Source organism: Catharus ustulatus, chromosome 22 (assembly GCF_009819885.2).
Source record: "Catharus ustulatus isolate bCatUst1 chromosome 22, bCatUst1.pri.v2, whole genome shotgun sequence".
Classification (NCBI taxonomy): Eukaryota; Metazoa; Chordata; class Aves; order Passeriformes; family Turdidae; genus Catharus; species Catharus ustulatus.
In genome coordinates, this window is record NC_046242.1 from 9,934,841 (window position 1) to 9,953,903 (window position 19,063).

Here is a 19,063-nt window from a genome sequence, read left to right on the forward strand (position 1 = left end):
CACAGGGAGTGGCTTCCCACTGCCAGAGGGCAGGGCTGGATGGGATATTGGGCAGGAATTGTTCCCTGGGAGGGTGGCAGGCCCTGGCACAGGGTGCCCAGAGCAGCTGTGGCTGCCCCTGGATCCCTGGCAGTGCCCAAGGCCAGGTTGGACACTGGGGCTGGAGCAGCCTGGAACAGTGGGAGGTGTCCCTGCTTGAAGGGGGTCATCTCAAAGTCCCTTTAAAACCAAACTATTCTGGGATTCTGTGATTTAAGAAAAATCAATGCGTTTTGCATTTGGTGATTTAAAACCCCCACAAATAACAAGCCAAAGCACCAGCACCCTCCCCACTCAAAAAAAGAATGTAGAAACCACAAGCAGCTGTCCCAGAGGAGGCTCATGGCTCAGCAGAAGTCAGTCAAGGCTGGTGCTCAGGGTTTGAAGTCAGGAGCTGATCTCCAGCACTTTCCTGGTTGCCCTATGCTCAGCATTGCTCCACTCTGCCTTTTGCCTTTTCCTAGAGCTCTTGCATCACTTTGTGCTTCCCAGTTTGTACAGCCGTGGGAGGAAACTCAGATATCCATGGGTGTCCTGGTGTGATCAGTGTCCCTGGGATGGGATTTCAGCTTTGGGAGCTGTTAGCTCTGAGTTGCCTGACCCTTAAACAAGCAGTTGGAATAAATCTCTCTGCAAACATCAGCCTCTGTGCTTTGTGGTTGGGTGAATCTGCACTAATCCAGGTGGAGGTGAGTCCAAACCATCCTCTCCACCCCTGAGTTCCCTTACCTGGCAATCATCTTTACCAAGCTTGCATTTACATTTCACTGCAGTTTCTCCCATTTTCATTTTTCTTTTCCATCAGCTTTTCTCAGTGTTTTAAACAAAACAAGCCCCAGTGCTGAGCAATGAGAGTGACATTTGCTGATAAAGGCTGGAGGCACAGGATGGATCTGCTGTGTTTCCCAGGAATTGTGCTGCTGTGCCAGGGATGCATGAAGGGGGAGATAAAGCTGGGAGCTCCCTCCCCACCAACAGCTGCTGTCAAGGAGGTGTCACAATAAATGCATTGCTCAGCTCCTCCGGGTGCTGTTTCGCTGCTCCCTCATTTCCCAGGGAGGGGAGCTGCTCCAGCTGTCAGTAACCATTCCTCATACCCCATGATGGGGATGGAAATCACTCACCTAAACTCTGTCTGCAGGAATTTCCCTGGAATTCCCAAGGACTTGAGGCTCCTGGATCTTTCCCAGTCATTGCAGGGATCTGTCAGAGAGCACCAGCAGCGCCTGGAATGTAGAGCTGAGCAGGGATTGGGGATCAGGAGCTGCTGCTGAGGGTTTGAAGGGAGCTGGGACCAGTGGTGAGTTGTGGTTTTACTGGAGGTTTGAATGTGACTGTGCAAAGTCACCCCAAAGTCACCCTGTGGTGGCAGGGGGCTCTGGGGCTGCTCCCCCAGCTCAGCCTGACCTCAGCATGGCCTCAGCCTTTCCCTGCTCTGCTGTCCCTGCTGTTTCTTAGGTGCTGACAGGGACTTGTGCTCTGTTCTACCTGTCAAGGGAATTACTTCTCAACTCAGCCTTGTGGCAGGCCACAGTTCCCTTTGTGTGTTTGTCCCCAGATGCACAGCTCGGGTTTGCTGCATCTTTGTTCCAGGCAATGATTTGCTCACAGAGATTTCTCTCCTCATTTCTGCAGTTTGGCTTGAGTGTTCAGAGATTAAAATGGTGTTTCAGCATTAAACAGAGCGGTTGTGTTCTGCAGAGATGCTCACCTGAGCCCATCTTCACCTTCAAAAGTCAATTTACTGTAATTTCTTTCATCTGATGTCACTTGGAGCAAGTGTAGGAGTATTTTGGTGGAAGTCAGGTCAGAAATCACTGCCCAAGTCCCAGTTTGGGTAGCAAGCTCAGGCTCAGGGTGTTAATCCTGATCCTTCAGCCCCAGCTCGGTGCTTTAACCAGGTTGTTGTTGTGCCTGAGACAAAGAGAACTTTGTTTACCTGTGAAATTTGCTCATTGCGATTTTTCTGCTCAGTGGAAAGGAAGAACACGACTCAAAATCAGCTGCTTGGCTGCCCTTGAGAAACAATATATTCATGTTCAAAACAGCAAAGTAAATAACACATCCCTGTTAAGTACCTGAGAGCTGCACATACTACATCCCAGAGTAATTATCATTTAATTAGCACTCTGGCAGCAGTGGAAGGAGATGGAGTTCCAGTGCAGTTCTTGCTGAAGGGTCGTGTTCCTGGTGAGGAGTTCCTGGAAGGGCCCTTCAGGGAGTGTGAGCAGCAGCAGGAGCCAAACCCCCCAGAGCAGCAGAGACCCAAAACATGCAGGGCTCCCTTTGCTTTGGTCACAAGGAATGAGGTGCTCTCCCCTGAAAGGCAGTGGGAGTGGATTTAGGATTAGATTTGGGATTAGATGAGCACATGCAGTCTTGGCCACCCAAACTCTGGTCACCATCTGAGGGGTTTCTGAGGAGAAATGTTTGGCCCCTTTTTTCTTTGCCTTTTCCTGCACTTTATTTTGTTGTCAGTAAGGCTGTGCCAAGTGTTAAAGGAATCAGTGTTACTCCTCTTTGAATATTTTTATATTCAACACAAATATCTATTTCCTATTCATCCCACCTGATCTTTAGGGTTTGGGGTGGAGGGGTTGAAATGAGATGGTCTGCAAGGTTCCATCCCAAACCATCCTCTGAAATAAAAGGCCACAAAATCTTTCCCTTCACAGATATGAAATATCAGCATCCCTGTACTCTCACTGGGGTTTTGAAGTGGTGCAAACTCAAATCCTTAAATCTGGGATTTATAATCAGACTTTATTGTCCTCTGGAGGAGCTGAGGACTGGTTTGAAGGTCTGTGAGTGTTAAATCCCAGGTTCTGGTGAGGCCTCTCCTGCTCTGCTCCCAGCTCCCAATGAGCTGGATTTCAGTGGCTGCCAATTACACAAATGAGCTTTTAAACTCCTGGGCAACGTTGAAGCCACTGGCTGACTTTGCCCTGGGGAGTTGTGCATCCCTGCTGTGGAATAAATAGGTCTGATTTGCATAGGCAAACACTGCCAGTTTAATGGAGATTCCCGAGGGATTGAAGCCCTCAAGGAGCTCTGAGGAGGTGCTTGGGGCTGGGCTGAGGTGACTGATGGTCCCTGCTGGGGTTAATAAAGGGGTGTGCTCTCCTTCCCTGCCCCATTCCAGAGCAGCAGCTTTCCTCAGCATGGATCCACAGGTGGGGACTCTTGGATTTCCTCACCTCCCAGCTCAAATTCAAATTTCAAATGGCTTGCTTTTGTCAGAACCGTATCTCCTGTTGGTGCTGGATGAGACAGCAGCAAACATCCCTGTCCCTGCTGGAGCCCTGGCTCAGCTCCTGGGCTCCTTACAGAATGTGCTGGAGCGTTTCTGTGCAGGGAAAATGGAACAGCAATTTCCAAATCTGCTCTGAGGGCCACACCTTTAGGAGACCAACCACAGGGGGAAAATAAAAGCAGGTTAAATAGATCCTGAACCTTCCTGACTCCTCACCCCTGCTGGTCTGGGCTCCCTTTGTGTCCTGCCTTGATTTGCAGTGTCTTTCCAGGCAGGGAAAGTGTTTTTCTTTCATCTTATATGCACTTTTCAGTGGCTTCCAGCATGAGCCAGTGCACAAATGAAAATCTTGCTCTGCTTTATCTCAGCCCCAAGCCTGAGACTCTGTGTATCCTCTCCTGTGGGAGTGCCCCTCATAAATCACAGTGAGTGATGATAATTATTCCCCAATTCTGCCTTTGTGGATAAATGGGGCTGTTAAGGACAATCCCCCAGCAAACAGATGTTTGCAGATGTGCTGCAGGGGCTGTGGGAAGGAACCTCAGCCCCCTGAGCTCTGGGGAGGCACCTGGACACATCCCTGTGTGCCAGAGGGGCAAGAGGTGTGAAGGATGGGGCATCCCCAAGTGTCCCAGGAGCAGCTCTGCAAGCACCAGGAGCTGAGCTCACATGAGGAGCCCTCTTCCAAGTCCATACCAAAGGAGAATCCTGCCATGGCAACTATTCCCTCTATTTCTCAACAGCACCAAGTCCCATTTGAAGGTAATTACCAAATTAACTTTGGCCAGGGTTCATTCTCTGGGGTTTGTACTCTGGGACTCAGAGTGCAGCCCCCACACACTGCCCCTGCTGTGCCACAGAGCCCAGGAGCACCAGGGCCATTGGAGATGTCACCTGGAGTTATTTCCAGGGATGGAGAACAGCCCCAGACACTTTCTGCATGTTCTCATGGCCCTGAGCAAAGCTCATCCCAGCTGGAAGGGTTTTCCAGGTTGGTGCCTTTTGTGAGGTCCCAGCAGGGGCTGTGGGAGCTGGGTGGGAGCATGAGGGCTCCTGCTGTGGGAATGGGATCAGCCCTGATCCTTGGGCTGCAGTTCTGCATCAGGTGACAAAGCACAGAGAGCTGAGGACAAGTGCTCCCTGCACAAGAGCATTTTGGCAGCCTAGAGCAGCACATCCATCTGGGGACTGCTGTACAAAGTGCCTGGGGCATGAAGGACGTGTCCAAGCATCCAGGGATCTTCAGTGCTGGGACATCCTTGGGGTTTGAGAACACAGCAGGAAGGAAAAGGCTTTTAGGCAGTGGCTGAGGCAGAAGTTTCATCCTGGAGGGGGAGTTTTGTTGTTGAGCTTGGACAAGGAAATTGAAATAATCAGTGGCTCCCAGGCTGTGTGGGCACAGGGTGGGCACTGGTTTCTGATGCTGCTCTGGTGGGGTTTGGCAGCAAGGCTGGGAAGCAGCAAACCTTTCTCAGAAGGTTTTTAACCACAGTGCTTTTTTCAGCAGAGACTGAGGGGTCTGGCACCTGTAGAAATATCAGCAGTGAATTCAGCAGCCCCAGTGGGGAAAGCATGGAACTGATTTATAAATGTTTTTTCTCAAGAGCATCCGGGTGTTAAACTCACCTGACAGAGGAGGAAACAGAGCTACAAAGGAGTTAAATGGTTTGCCTGAAGTCCCAGAGCAGGCAGAGAACAGTGACAAAGTCAAATGTGTGTTCAGCAAGGTCACAGGCATGGGTAGATGTAAGAGGTATTTTTAAAAATCCAGTTTTCACAGCCTCCTTGCCATTAAAGTTTAAGTGGTATTAATCTCCAATAAATTCAGCAAAGCCATTCAATCCAGCATCTCTTTTATGTGGTATCTCTTATTTTTAATTTGTTTCACAGGTTCTGTGGTACTTAGCAACAGCAGGGAAATAAACCCATTGGAAACAGACAATTAACCAAGGGCACTGGGGCAGGAAAACCAGAATTGTTCAAGGAACAGCTCCTGGAGATGCTGCCCTGGGGATGAGCTTAAGGAAGGGATGCTGCTGGGGACTAAAATGCCATTCCTTCACAGACATATGGTTACATTCCTGGGAAAGACATCCAGCTTTCCCTGCTCCCCTGGCAGTGAAGGGGAGCTGGGAGCCTGGCTCTTCCCAGCTCTGCACAGAGGGGTCCCACAGGGATGTGTGATTCCCCTTTGGACATGTACTTCGTGTGTCACACTGGATTTTGGGCTTTTGCCATCAGGCTTCTGCCTGGTGTTATAAATGAGAAACAAAAGTCTCAATTTTTAGCAAAATTTAGATTGCTTCATTTTCTATAGACAGAGCAAAGCAGAGCTGGGGAGGTGTGAGTGTCCCTGCCTACTCCATGCTCCACCAAATCTCACTTTGCAGCATCTTCTCATAGTGTGGTCCCTCGTGGTAATCAATAATTTTTGTTTTCTTGCTGTCATAATTTTGCCAGGCAAGCAGTGGTAGCTGAAATAAATATCCATGAGAAAGTCTCTAGGAGTCAGTCTCATAGATAAGCATCTAGTCTTGGTAGATAAAACTGGCAGAAATGGGGAAGTTCTGGTCTTTGTAGCTAGGCAGTCATTGATAAAGCAAAGGCAGGAAGTCTGATTTTGTAAAATCTATCGGACTATTGGAAAGTCTGATTTTACAAACTGGTAGTGGATACAAATTATTTAGAAACATAATATTCATAACAGGGGGATTTAAAACAGAATAATTTAATCACATTTTCCTCTATCAAGTTCACTTCAGACCTTAGCATTCTGGTTTATACAAACCTCAATACTTTTATGATTAACACGAATCTTTTATCAATTATCACACTGGGCAGTGCCAGCAGCCACCTCCCCCTGCTGCCCTGGCCCTGGCCTTCCCCTTCCTGCAGAAATCCCGAGGCTGGGGTCACTTCCAAAGCAAATCCTGCTCCATGGAATGGAGCCTGCCTGCCTGGGCTCTTTGGGGTCAGGAGGAGCTGGGATAGGGCTGAGGATGGGGTGAGATGGAGGTGCCACGTGTTTGAGGTTGGGAGGAGATGGGATGGAGTAAGGAAGGGATGGAATGGAGACACCACATGTTTTTGGGGTTAGGTAGAGCTGGGATGGGGTAAGGAAGGAGTGAGATGGAGGTGCCACGTGTTTGGGGTTGGGAGGAGCTGGGATAGGGCTGAGGAAGGGGTGGGGGAGAAGAAGGTTGTGGTATGGGGAGAAGGCTGAGAGGACAGGAGGTTCTGCCTCACCCTTTCCTCTCTGTTACCCCCTGGGTGTGGCCCAGCCCTCCCTGAGCACAGGCAGTGGGATGAAGCTGAGGAAGACAACAGGCAGGTGGGGCAGGGCCAGCTCTGGCTCTGGGTCTCTGGTTGGCTCTGCCTGACCCCATTTCCCTGCACAGGGATTTCTCTGGTGTCACTGCAATCCCATTTCAGGGACCAGGCTCACTGCAGCTCCAGGCTCTCCCTGACCTCTCCCAGCCCAGCTGCCCCTCCATGTCCCCCAGGGCTAGGTCAGGCTCTGCAGGGCAGCTCCCAAGGGAGTGGATGGTCCAGACGCCAGACCTGCTGCTTTCCAGTGACTTTGTAATTCCTTCAGTTCCCCTCCTCCTCCATTTCTCTGAGGGAGCAGAGGTTTCCTTTGCTCAGGGGGTGGCTGCAGGTGCCCTTAGAGCAGGGATGTCACCTGGGGGTGCCCTGGGGACACTGAGCAGGGATGTTGCCCCTCAGCCATCCCAGAGCCCTCCTGCTGAGCTCACACTGAGCCCAGGGTGATGCTGCATGGGCTGGAGCTGGGAGAACTCAGAACTGGAAGCTCCATCCTGGCATCCCTGATTGCCAGGGAATTCCACAGCTGCCAATGGAGCAGAGGGTTTGGATGGATTCTGTGTCACAGGGATGGAGCAGGCTCTGACTGTGCCTTTTTGGTGATCAGAGGGGTCATCCTTAATTCCCCATCCTTATATTAAATTTCCACACAAACATTCCCTTGTCTGAACCTGTGTTACTCATCCCAGACTTCTATATTTATTTATTCCCTGAGCATAGAGGGGACAGCACTAAGTTGTTTCTTTTGCAGGCAGGTCCTTAATCTTGCCTCTGGCCAGGAGAAAATCCAGTGTTTTATCACAGAGTGTGACATGAAAATAAAGGTGATGTTCTTCCCTTCCCTGCTGTCATCAGGGAAATCATTCATAGGCCACTAATTAAAGCCGTAGGCCTTAATTTGATAATTTACCTGACATTTTCTGCATATTATGAGTTGCTTGAATTTCAGCCCTGGAGCTCAGAGGCTGCCAGAGTTTCCTGCTGAGATGCTGGATCCCACCAGTGAGCCCCAGCTGGTGCAGAGAGTGCACCTCCAGGAGTGGGAAATCCCAAAGTGGAAAATGGAATGGTTCCCATGAGCCCCCACCTGGAGCCCTGCACAGTTCTGGGGTCCCCAGCATGGGGAGGACATGGAGCTGCTGGGCAAGGCCAGGGGAGGCCAGGAATGATAAAGGCACTGGAGCTCCTCCCCTATGGAGACAGGCTGAGGAATTTGGGATTGTTCAGCCTGGGGATGAGGAGGTTGTGTGCAGAGCTCACAGCACTCCCAGGGTCTGAAGGGGCCATGGGGAAGCCAGAGAGGGACTTTGCACCAGGAACTGGAGGGACAGGACAGGGGGAATGGGGTCAAACTGCCACAGGCAGGGTAGGTGGGATGTGGGGAAGGATTTGTTCCCTGTGAGGTTAACCTGGCACAGGTTATTCCGTGGATTCCCCATCCCTGGCGGTGCCCAAGGCCAGGCTGGATGGGGCTTGGAGCAATCTGGGATAGTGGAAGTTGTCCCTGCTGGGTGGAACTGGATGAGTTTTGAGGTTTTTCCAACCTAAGCCATTCCATGATTCCATGATTGTAACGTGTGAATTCAGTGTGTTGAATTAGGAATGGCCAGGTGGGAGATGGACAAAGAACTTCCTTCTGGGCAGGTACAGGGTTGTCCCAAATGCTCCAGGTGTGGGGCAGTGCCTTGTGGTGTGGAAGGTAAGCAACTCCATGATCCAAGTTTATTAGAACCAGCAGCAATTTAACAGGAATTGGACACCCTGGAAGTTCTTCCAGTCTGTTCCCAGCCTCTTGCAGTTGATTAGTCGACCCACTAATTATTTTTTTAATATCTTTTTTCTACATATTTTATAACCTGCTCTTTAGTGTAAAATTGGAAGCCAAATCCAATTGTGGGGAAAAATTAATTTCCTTGAATTGAAGGAGCAATCTCCTAGAGACTTTTTAATCATTAGATGATAACTGTGAGCTAAAGAAAGGAAGACCATTAAAGTAACTTAATAGAGCAGGATAAACGTTTTTCCCTGTATCTCCTTCATCTTTATTTAGAGATCCATGAGGAGGATATTTCATAAAAGCTGCTCTTCTTGACCTTTCTTCACTTGTTGTATAGAAGAACCAACCAAAAGAATGGCAAGGAAGTAACGCTGTGGAGTTCTGGATACAAACCCAATAATTCTGCTCAACATCTCTGCCCTTCCTTCCTGCCAAATTCTGCTTTCCCTTTCTCATTAAAGGGAGAATAGCTATCGGGACAAATAAAAATGCATTTGGCTGAGCTGGTTGATTTTTAAAAACAAGCTGTGTTAATGCTTTTAATTAAGGGGCAGAGGAACAAGAGGCTTTATCAGCTCTTTGTCTGCAGGCCATTATTTCGTTGGGGATGAGCAATCCATTATTGTCAGCAGCCACCTTTTTGAGGGATTTACTCCCAAATCAAATGGTGTTTTTATTTAAATGGTTGAGTGCTGCTTGATTCCTCATTTATTTAATGTGGAGGTATTGTTACAGAGGAGAATGAAGCACTTAATTTGGATTGCTTGAGGGACCAGGAGCGGTGCCTCGGGAGCTTCCCGGTGTCCTGGGCTGGAACAGGACTGCAGCACAAGGGGAAAACTTGAAGGTGAAGTTGCTAAATCCCAGTTAAGCTGTTTCCAAGACAATTTTGGGAAGGATTGATGGCTCTGTGCTTTATAAAGGGAAGTCATGTTGTGAAGTCTCAGGAAGGAATTCCTGGCTGTGAGGGTGGCAGGCCCTGGCACAGGGTGCCCAGAGCAGCTGTGGCTGTCCCTGGATCCCTGGCAGTGCCCAAGGTCAGGGTGGACAGGGCTGGGAGCAGCCTGGGACATTGGAAGGTGTCCCTGCCATGGCAGGGGTGGCACTGGATGGGCTTTGAGGTCCTTCCCAACCCAATGCATTCCATTATTTATAAATAACAGTGAAGAAGCTCTCAGTTCCTGTTCATGGCTCCTGAGCTGTTTGCAGTCCAGAAAAACTCGTTTTCCTGGTTGAGAGTTCCCACTGATCCCTATTATTGGGTTCAAAATGTAGTTTCCTTTGTCTGAAACTTTCTCCTGGATTCCTTTTCTGGCTTTTACCTCTTTTCTGAGTGCCTCTAACAGTTTTTGACAGGAAAAGTCAGAGGTTTTCACACCTATTCCCAGTGGAGGAAATGAACTGGATTGTTCATACTCTGGATAAAACCAGAGCAATTTTCCCTTTTCTTAAATTCCAGGAGGTAATCTAGGATAATGGTACTATTAGATTTGGCATCTGTAAGGTGGTTATCATTTCAGAAGGAATTGTTTCTGTTAATGGCAGTTAACTTGCTACAAATAAAGCAAGAGAATTGAAATCTTAAGTACCAGAGTGGCAGCAAACCATGAAACATTATCCTGCTCCATGGAAGGAAGGCTGAGCCATCTGTCAGGGAAGAAATCTATTGGAAAAACCCTCTGATGGATTCCAGTTGGAACTAATTTAACATGGCAGCAGCATCCAGCTCTTCTGCTTTCTACTGGAAATGTTAAGATGTCTATAAATAATAATATTAAAGTGAGAAGAAGCTTTCATCCAATGAACTCACAGTTTTCATCAGGATGAGTTTGGTGGCTGTTGGTGGAGCTGAGCTGTGAAATCCTTGGAATTACTGAGCTGCCCTGGGACCCAGGAGCTCCTCTGGCACACTTGGACACTGTGTGAGATGTGGCTGGAGAGCTGGAGCCTGGGCCTTGCAGTGAGCCAGGTCTAGGGGAATCCAGGGCTGTTCTCCCTCTCTGCAGCCAAACCTGCTCAGTCCAGCTTGGACGTGCTCTGTGCATGGACAGGGCTGGAATGGGCTTTGAGCCAGGCTTTGGGGGCTGCTCTTACAACACAGGATCCTGCTGCCCCATTCCTTCCTCAAAAGCACCTTCCCTCTGGAGAGCAGGCATTCCCAGGGAGTGTGGGATTTCCATGGGCTCACAAAGGTGATGGCCATCCCATCCCATCCCATCCCATCCCATCCCATCCCATCCCATCCCATCCCATCCCATCCCATCCCATCCCATCCCATCCCATCCCATCCCATCCCATCCCATCCCATCCCATCCCATTCCCCTATTCAGATCTCAGAGCTCAGGGTGGGCAGGGGAGTCCCGGAGCTCCCAAAAAGTCAGGAAAATGGAAAATTCACTGGCATCTCCCTGCTGGACTGAGTGGATCCCTGGGTTTTTTCTTTACAGCATGGATTCAAAGAGCAGCAGCCAAATGGGAGAATGCTTTTTCTATTTCTGTTTCAGCACAGGGAATATCCCAGGGGCAAACTCTGCACACACCATGGCAGCAGCAGCTGAGAGTGTCCCCGAGCAGCACGAGCAGAACCACTCAGGATTGTTCAGTGCTGGGCCCTGGGCAAAGTGCAATTTTATGGAGAGGGTCAGAAGGGCTAAGCACTCAGAAAATCCCCTGAAATGTGATCTCAGAGTGTGAATCAGAGCTGCATCCTCATCTCAGGGCAGCTGGAGCAGCTGCAGAGCTGGTCCAGGGGTTTGCAAGTAATGAGGGTCATTAGTAAACACAACCATCTATAATGTCCTTAAAATTGCACAGTTATGACAAATTAACCCCTGGCACTGTGGTTTTCCTCCCTCCTTGTGCTATTCCCCTGATGCTCCCAGTTTTCTGGGTTATTTCCCTGCCCAGCCCCTGTTCTGGCTGCTCCTGCAGTGAGCTGAGAGCTCTGAGTGGGAGGGCATGAGTGCAGGATGGATGTGACAACCTGATCCCTAACCCAGAGCCCTGCTGATACTGGGGGAACTGGGAAATGACCCCCAGATGCTTCTGCAAACAACTTGTAAAGGATTTGCTTCCACAAATTTGCAGTGAGCTTGTTGTTGGTGGCAGTGGCTCCTTTGTGATTCAAACTGGAAACACTCTTTTCTGGAATTCCCTAAAATTACCCACCCTAAAGTCTACACTGGTGCAGACATGCTGGAGCCAAGAGAAGGGAAAGGCCATTATTGTATTTCCTTTGTTTATGGGCAGAGGTTGTGCCCTTGTCCACAGACATCCTGAGGTGTTTCCAACAAAGCACGGCCTGAGAGCTCCTCCTTAATTTCACTCCAGGAAAACCTTTCTCCAGTCTGTACAGACTGAAATGAGCTTGGGTTTTTGGACAATTTATTGCAGTGGTAAAAAAATGTGAAATCTTTGGGGTAACCAGGGTGGGAGGCAGCTGAACACAGCAGCTGTGCAGCAATGAGCCTGTAGCAAAGCAGAGATGGAGCAGTGCCCCTAAATGTGATTGCTGTGGGTTTCTGGTGTCCCTAAATGTGATTGCTGTGGGTTTCTGGTGTCCCTAAGTGTGATTGCTGTGGATTTCTGGTGTCCCTAAGTGTGACTGCTGTGATCTCTCCTGTGCAGGACCCCTGCCATGATCGGCTGCTCCTTCGTGGTCAACAGGAAATTCTTTGGGGAGATTGGGCTGCTGGACCCCGGCATGGACGTGTATGGAGGGGAGAACATCGAGCTGGGCATCAAGGTTTGTGCCACCTGGGCAATAAAATGTCACCTCACAGTGTTCTCAGGAAGCCAGAGCTTTCACTGAGTTGGCCTGGATTACTGGAATCCTTCAGGGGAGCTGGGAGGTGATGGCATTCACAGCATTTTAATTTCACTTTAAGGAAAAAAAATGACTTGGTTTTAGGGATGAGTTTAATTTTTTCCCTTGGATTCCAATCTGTGTGATCTGATGCAAAAAGCTGCTGAAATGAAATGACATTTCCAGCTTGAACCTGGCTGTGTTGTCAGAGTGCTGCTGGAAGTTACAGGGATCTTAAATACCAGGAAAAACACAGTGGGTGAACAGTGTTTGGGGGTGCTGGGACTCCTGTGAGTGTCTCAGGAAAACACAATGCCTGCAAATATTTCCCAGGCTTTTAGCATCTGCAAATAAAATGTGTTCACAAGCACAAAACCTGCTTTGAACAGTATAACTCTACAAGCCAGATTGCAGAGCTGCCTCAGTGCCTCCCCCCTGACAACATCCCTTGATTACTGTGTACAATATAAGATCTGGCTTAGTGATTCAAGTGTTTACACACACTGAAGTGATTCATAAGTGATGAATTCCATGTTCAGGGTAACCTGGGATGGCAGAGTCTGTGGAGATTCTGCTTGGGAGTACGACACTTGTGCATTAACGAGCTGATAGGGGGAGGCTGGAGACTTCTGACTGGAAAATTGCATTGATTGTGCTGTTGTAGAAATGAAAAATCATTGTTCAGCTCAGAGATTTAACAGAGGATATTTGCTTTGCTGGCAAGGCACAGGAAATTTAGGAAATCTATTGTTGTTGGCTATGGGGAGCAATAATCTCACTTAAACAAGGGAGTGGAAATTAAAGGCTTTCAATGTGCCACAGAGCTCCTCTCCTTGTCAAGTAATTACTGCTCATCCTGCAGTGGGGCTGAGAGATCCTTCTCCAAACCCAGCTGCTCTCCTGGTTTGTTTGGGTTTGGGATTTTGGGTCTCATTGTGGACCTGCTCTTCTCACAATTATTCTGCTCATTTGCCTGATTTGGGGGAATGTCATTGAAGACTGGCTTAATTGGAAAAATCAGAGGGGATGTCTCTGAGAAAGTGGTGAGCTCTTCTTTTTCATGTGCTGAGTTTTTTAGAAAGGCCAATAAACACCCTTTTGGAAAAAAAACCCAAACAACAAACCAACAACAAACCCTTATCTTCCCTAAGTGACTTTCCCAAGCTGGAGTTTCTAAGCCATACATTTTCTCACTCATGCTGTGTATTCTGGTCAAGCTTTTTAAGTTACTGGTGGTTTTGAGAGCCAAAATACTCAGAAATCTGCCTTGTAAGACTGCACAGAAAGCAGAATTTTAAAGGTTCTTGAGCTCCAACACCAGTTTTGTGGGCGTTTTGCTCTTTTGCCTGAGACGGGGCTGTTTGGAGTCCCAAAAGTAACTTGGGGGTTCCTCAGTGCTTTCAGTGATTCCTGGATGAAAATAAATTAATAAATTGTTTCTTTTTGATGATGGTGCAAATTCCATCATTGTTTTGAGAATCCTGGGACACTTTTAAATGTTTTATGGATGTGATTGTCCCTCTCTGCTCTGCACTGGTACAGCCTCACCTCAAATTCTGGCAGCAGTTTTGGCACCAAAATATCTAAAAAATCTAAAGCCAGAACTGCCCAAAGAACAAAAATGAAATAATAATCAATAAATCCACTGAGGCTACAGTAAGAACATGGAAAACTTGCAGTGTTTCAGGCTAGCACAAGCTAACCCTGTTATGGGAAATTCAGTCAAGGAATCTGAATAACAAATTGAAATAAAGAATTGAGAAGGTTGGGCTGGACTAACCTGTAAAGGCCAAAGCTGTGTTCAAAAGTCCTGTTTTATTACTGTGCTTCAGGGTGGGGAGTCCCCATCCCTGAGGGGTTTAACAGTGGGGATGTGGCACCTGGGGACATGCTGCTGGTGGCACTGGTGGCCTTGGCAGTGCTAGGGGCATGGCTGAACTCAAAGGTCTCAGAGAAACTTTCCAATCTAAAGAATTTCATGATTCTCTAAGTGGGGAAATATCTGGGCCTTATGTTTCTTTCAGCTGCTGAGTTCAGGGAGCAGAATGAGAACAGTCCTGCAGGAGCTTCTTACAACCCCCTAAAAGCCCCTAAAAGTCCAGCCCTGTCAGTGCCAGTCTCAGGGTGGCTCTGGGCTCCTGTGTGTGCACTCTGGGATTCCTCAATTCCATGGCTCAAGGCTCCCATCCTGGGCAGGCTCTGTGTGCTCTGTCCCCTTCTCCTGGCCCAGATCAACTCCTGCTCTCAGAACAAGCTTTGGGCCAATCTCTTAACCCTTTCCTGTTCTGGAGGAGTTTCTGCTCTGATTTCATCAATCTGGTTTAATTTCATCAATTCTTCTGGCTTGAAAGTGCTGCTGCTGCAGGTCCTAGCAGCTCCAAGTGGGAATTTTGGCACAGAGACTTTGTTCCCCATCCCTGCCCCTCCTGCTGGAAAGTTTTCATTTCTTTTGGAGCTGTTTGTGGCCCTGGGTTTCAGGGAGTGTGACTAAGTAGGGAGGCTGCCTGTGCTCTGTGCCTGGCTTATGCTCTGCAGGGAGGCTTAATGGCTTTTCATGGTTAGTCACAGACATTCCCTAAAGATGCTCCATAAAATTGTGTGTATCTGTTGGAATAAAGATGCCAAAGTCTGTGCCATTGCTGCTGCCACGGTTTCAAAGTCTGGGATGGGCTGCAAGGTTGTTTTCAGGGTATTTTGTGCTTTTGTCATGCATTGCTAATTAAAGTTATTGGAGTTGTCTTTTCGAGATTAATTTAATCAATAGGGATATTATTACTACTTTGATGGTATCATTTGTACAAATTGTCACTTGAAGAAAGCAATTAACTGAGAATGCTTATTAGCTGGTCCATCCCACACCTTATTTGTGCAGTAGGAATTGATTATTGGATTCATTAAGTCAAGCACAATTCAGGGATCCCTTTGAGGTTTAACCACTGACTCAAGCTGCTTTTACTGCTGATGGTAACTTGAAGTCTGAAAAGTATTTCCAGAAGAAAAGCATGGCATCTCTTCTTAATATCCTAGATGTTTTTCCCCCAGATTTGTCCTCTAAATCCATCAAGGCACATCACTGCTGCTGCCAAGCCAGAGGATTTATGTGCATGGAGCACATGGATTGGCATTCCCATGGCATGGGAATCATGGAATGGAATGGTTGGGTTGGGAGGGATGTTAAAAACCATCTCATCCTACCCCTGCTATGGCAGGTACACCTCCCACTGTCCCAGGCTGCTCCCAGCCCTGTCCAGCCTGGCCTTGGGCACTGCCAGGGATCCAGGGGCAGCCACAGCTGCTCTGGGCACCCTGTGCCAGGGCCTGCCACCCTCACAGAACAATTCCTGCCCAATATCCCATCTGTCCCTGCCCTGTGGCAGTGGGAAACCACTCCCTGTGTCCTGTCCCTCCATCCCTTGTCCAAAGCCACTCTCCATCTTTCCTGCCGCTCCTGCAGGTCCTGAGGTCACCCCAAAGCTTCTCTTCTCCAGGCTGAACAATCCCAATTTTCCCAGCCTTTTGTGTGGAGCTTTGAAAATAAAAGGGTACAACCAGGCCATATTGTTGTTAGAGGGGATTTTAGCAATCAGAGCCTCCTTCTGCAGCTGTTCAGGACAAAAGGGACCCCCCCTGCCCTGGCATTGATCCTCCTGGGGTGCCCTGGCTCTGTCCCCTCAATTTCAGAGACCCTCAGAAGAGATTCAGTGACATTTCAGTGGCACACATCTCCAGCCATGGAGGAACCTGTTTTGTTGTTAAAAGTGTGATTATTCCCATGCTGAAATATTGAGAGGGTCAGGCAAAAGAACGAAAACTGTCCAAAAGGTGTGTTTAAGTTCCACACAGGAGCCTGACTGCATCCAGAGAATCAAATTCTTCTCTTACTGCGTGCATTATTATGTTGTATCTTTCTGTTAAGAATCAAACAGTGAGGGTGTTCAGAGCAGGCAGCTCTTTGAGCATCTGTGGGGCCTGAGGTGAGGGCTGGGCAGCCTGGATCCCACAGGAGCAGAGGGAGGATGGCAGAGCTGCCAGATGGGACAATAATGCTTTGATTTCTTTTTTTGTCTTCTGTTTTTATAAAAGTAAATACACTGCAAGCACAGACTGGCCTGTCCAGCCTCACTGGGAACAGACTCCATGCAGCTTTACATGGAATTGTCATGGAGAGTGGTGGGTGGGAGTGCAGTGGGGGACACACAGATTCCATTGTAGGATGGAGGTCTGGCTGGGTTTGTGCTTGCATGGAACTTACATCTAAAAAATAATTAGTGCCTGTCACCAAAATGGAAAAAACATCCCTGCTTAGGGTGGAGTTTGTGTTTATAATGTCACATTTTGCCTCAGCCATGTGTCTGTGGAAATGGGGTTTGCTGGGATTTTGATCACCCTGCAATGTCTCTGTCTCCCTCTCAGTGCTTCTGATCAATGAATTCCAGCCTGGGAGCAGGCAGGGGGAGCTGACAACGGCCTGCACCCCAAATCTCTCCTTCAGCACCCAGTCCACCAGTGCCTGCTGTGAGTGCCAGTGCTCCCAGGGACTGCCACCTCTCCTGCACAGCCAGGGATGCAGGATATGGAGCACATGGCATCCAGGAGCTGGGGGTGATGCATTGTTTGGGCACCAGGAGGCTGGAAAGTCTGTCATTTTTTCCTGATAAATTCATTAGGCTTTCAGGGTTCACATGACTCAGGGATGAATCCAGGTCCCTGTGGGCTTTTTCCCCACCTTGCTTTGAGGAAATTGAATTAGCCATGGAATGAGTTGTGCTGCAGGGAAAGGCTTTTCTGGGAAGTGTGGGAGCAAATCAGCTCAGATGGCTGAGGGATGGCCCTGGAGGAGCACAGAGCTTCCTGCAGGTGCCTCCCAGGTCTGTTTGAGGCTGGCTGCAGGAGGTGTGTGCACACCTGGCTGCAGGGAGGGAGGAAATGTGCCCTGGGTGAGCTGAAGGCTTTGGGGTAGAAATCCCAGGGACTTCATTCTCTGGGAACTGTGTACTGTTCAAACAGCCACTCTGACATCCCTGAGGAGCTGAGATCTTCCCAAAATCAGTCAGATGGAGATGAAGCAGAGACAGTGGAGGGGATGCCCAAGTGGGGCTGTTGGCAGGGGGGAATCACAGAATCCCAGAATGGTTTGGGTTGGAAAGGACCTTAAGGATCATCTGATCCCATCCCTGCCATGGGCAGGAACACCTTCCAGTATCCCAGGGTGCTCCAAACCCCATCCAGCCTGGCCTTGGACACTTCCAGGCACTCAGGGGCAGCCACAGCTGCTCTGGGAATTCCATTTCAAACCCTCCCCACCCTCCCAGGAACAATTTCTGCCCAGTATCCCATCCAGCCCTGCCCTCTGGCAGTGGAAGCCATTCCCTGTGTCCTGTCCCTCCATCCCTTGTCCCCAGTCCCTCTGCAGCTCTCCTGGAGCCCCTTTATGCCCTGCAAGAGGCTCTGAGCTCTCCCTGGAGCCTTCCCCAGGTGAGCATCCCCAGCTCTCCCAGCCTGTCTCCAGAGGTGTCCCAGACCTGGCAGCAGCTCTGGGGTCTCCTCAGGATGTGCTCCAAGTCCTTCCTGTGCTGGGAGCCCAGAGCTGCACTCCCTCCAGCAGGGAATGAAACTGTGCTCACCTGTCAGGGAAGGAAATATTGCAGTTAAAGCAAGATGTGGAAAAGCAACAGGGAAACCATAAAAACCTGAAGAAATTTTATTTATCAGCCATGGGAGTTGCATTTGGCACTGATGTGTGGGATGGGGCTGTGTGGGGATGGATCAGCTCTCCCTCCTCATCTCCAGGCACAAGGAGCATGGGGCAGCTATGGCAGACCTGCTGATGCCTTGCAGGGCCTTGGAGACTCCTGTAGCTCAGCAAACATAAAAAAAAAATCAAAAGAGTTTGAAACAATCAAACAAAAACCCCACAACCCAAACTTGCCAGAGATATAAACTTAGGACCAGTATTTTAATAAGTATTGTATCTGTCAGACACCAAAACCCAGTTAGAAATTGGGACTTAAGGATGTTTCCAAATAAAAATCAAGTTAATTTGGAGGGAAATAAGTGTAGGGTAGGACTGACCTTGGAAAAGCTTTTAGAAATACTGATATACCAGGAATACACAACCTCATATGTTTATTTGTACCTGCACCCCTAGTAGAAGAGATTTTGCTCTTCAGAGTGATTGTGGCATGGTTGGAAGAAATATTTCCCCTCCTGAACAATATCCAATCACTGCCTGCATTTATTTGAAGAGCAGGAATGGGCACAAGTGTGAGTTCAGCTCTGAGGTTTGGCATTTGAGCTGTCAGCTCAGGATTTACTGTGGGTGCTTGAGCTGAAGCTCTGCTCATCTTTTTTAAACTGGTAAAATGCTTTTCATCCCAACTTTCTCCAGAGATGGAGCCATGTCTGGATTGTTTCTGAGCAGGAGGTGCTGGGCTTGTGGCTGTCCCTCCTTGGGAAGGGACAGGAGGCTCGTGGCTCACTTCCCTCCTGAGAGCAAAGGATTTGTCATCCCTGTTATCTGCTGGCAGATGGGGCAGGGAGAGCAGGGAGAAAACACTGATATTTTCACCCCAGCTGATTCTCCTGTTGTCCCTGACAAGTTGATTTTTATGCTGGGAAGTCTCTGATCATCTGTGCTGGGAAATGTGATGGCTCTGCTGGTGCAATAACCATGTGAGAGTCACTGGTGAGTGAAGAAATCCATTTCAGGGCTCAGCCATGCCTTGATGGCACTTGAAACTCTGGCAGGTGTCAGCTTTTTAGTGATTTCATGGGATTGGTGCCTCTGGCAGGCAGTGGCTGGGATTTGTCAGGGGCTGGTTTAACACTGGGCTGTGTGTCCAGGGGCCTGGATGGTGAAATCCAG

At 48.8% G+C, this 19,063-nt stretch overlaps 1 protein-coding gene across 1 annotated transcript in view; it reads left to right on the forward strand.

Annotated features, from left to right (window-relative positions):
- GALNT17 (polypeptide N-acetylgalactosaminyltransferase 17) overlaps positions 1–19,063 on the forward strand; it is a 204,963-nt gene that overhangs the window by 123,242 nt on the left and 62,658 nt on the right. Inside the window, exon 6 of the mRNA XM_033078255.1 lies at positions 12,021–12,138. Within this exon, the coding sequence (XP_032934146.1) occupies positions 12,021–12,138 (118 nt within the window). The remainder of the gene's footprint in view (positions 1–12,020; positions 12,139–19,063) is intronic.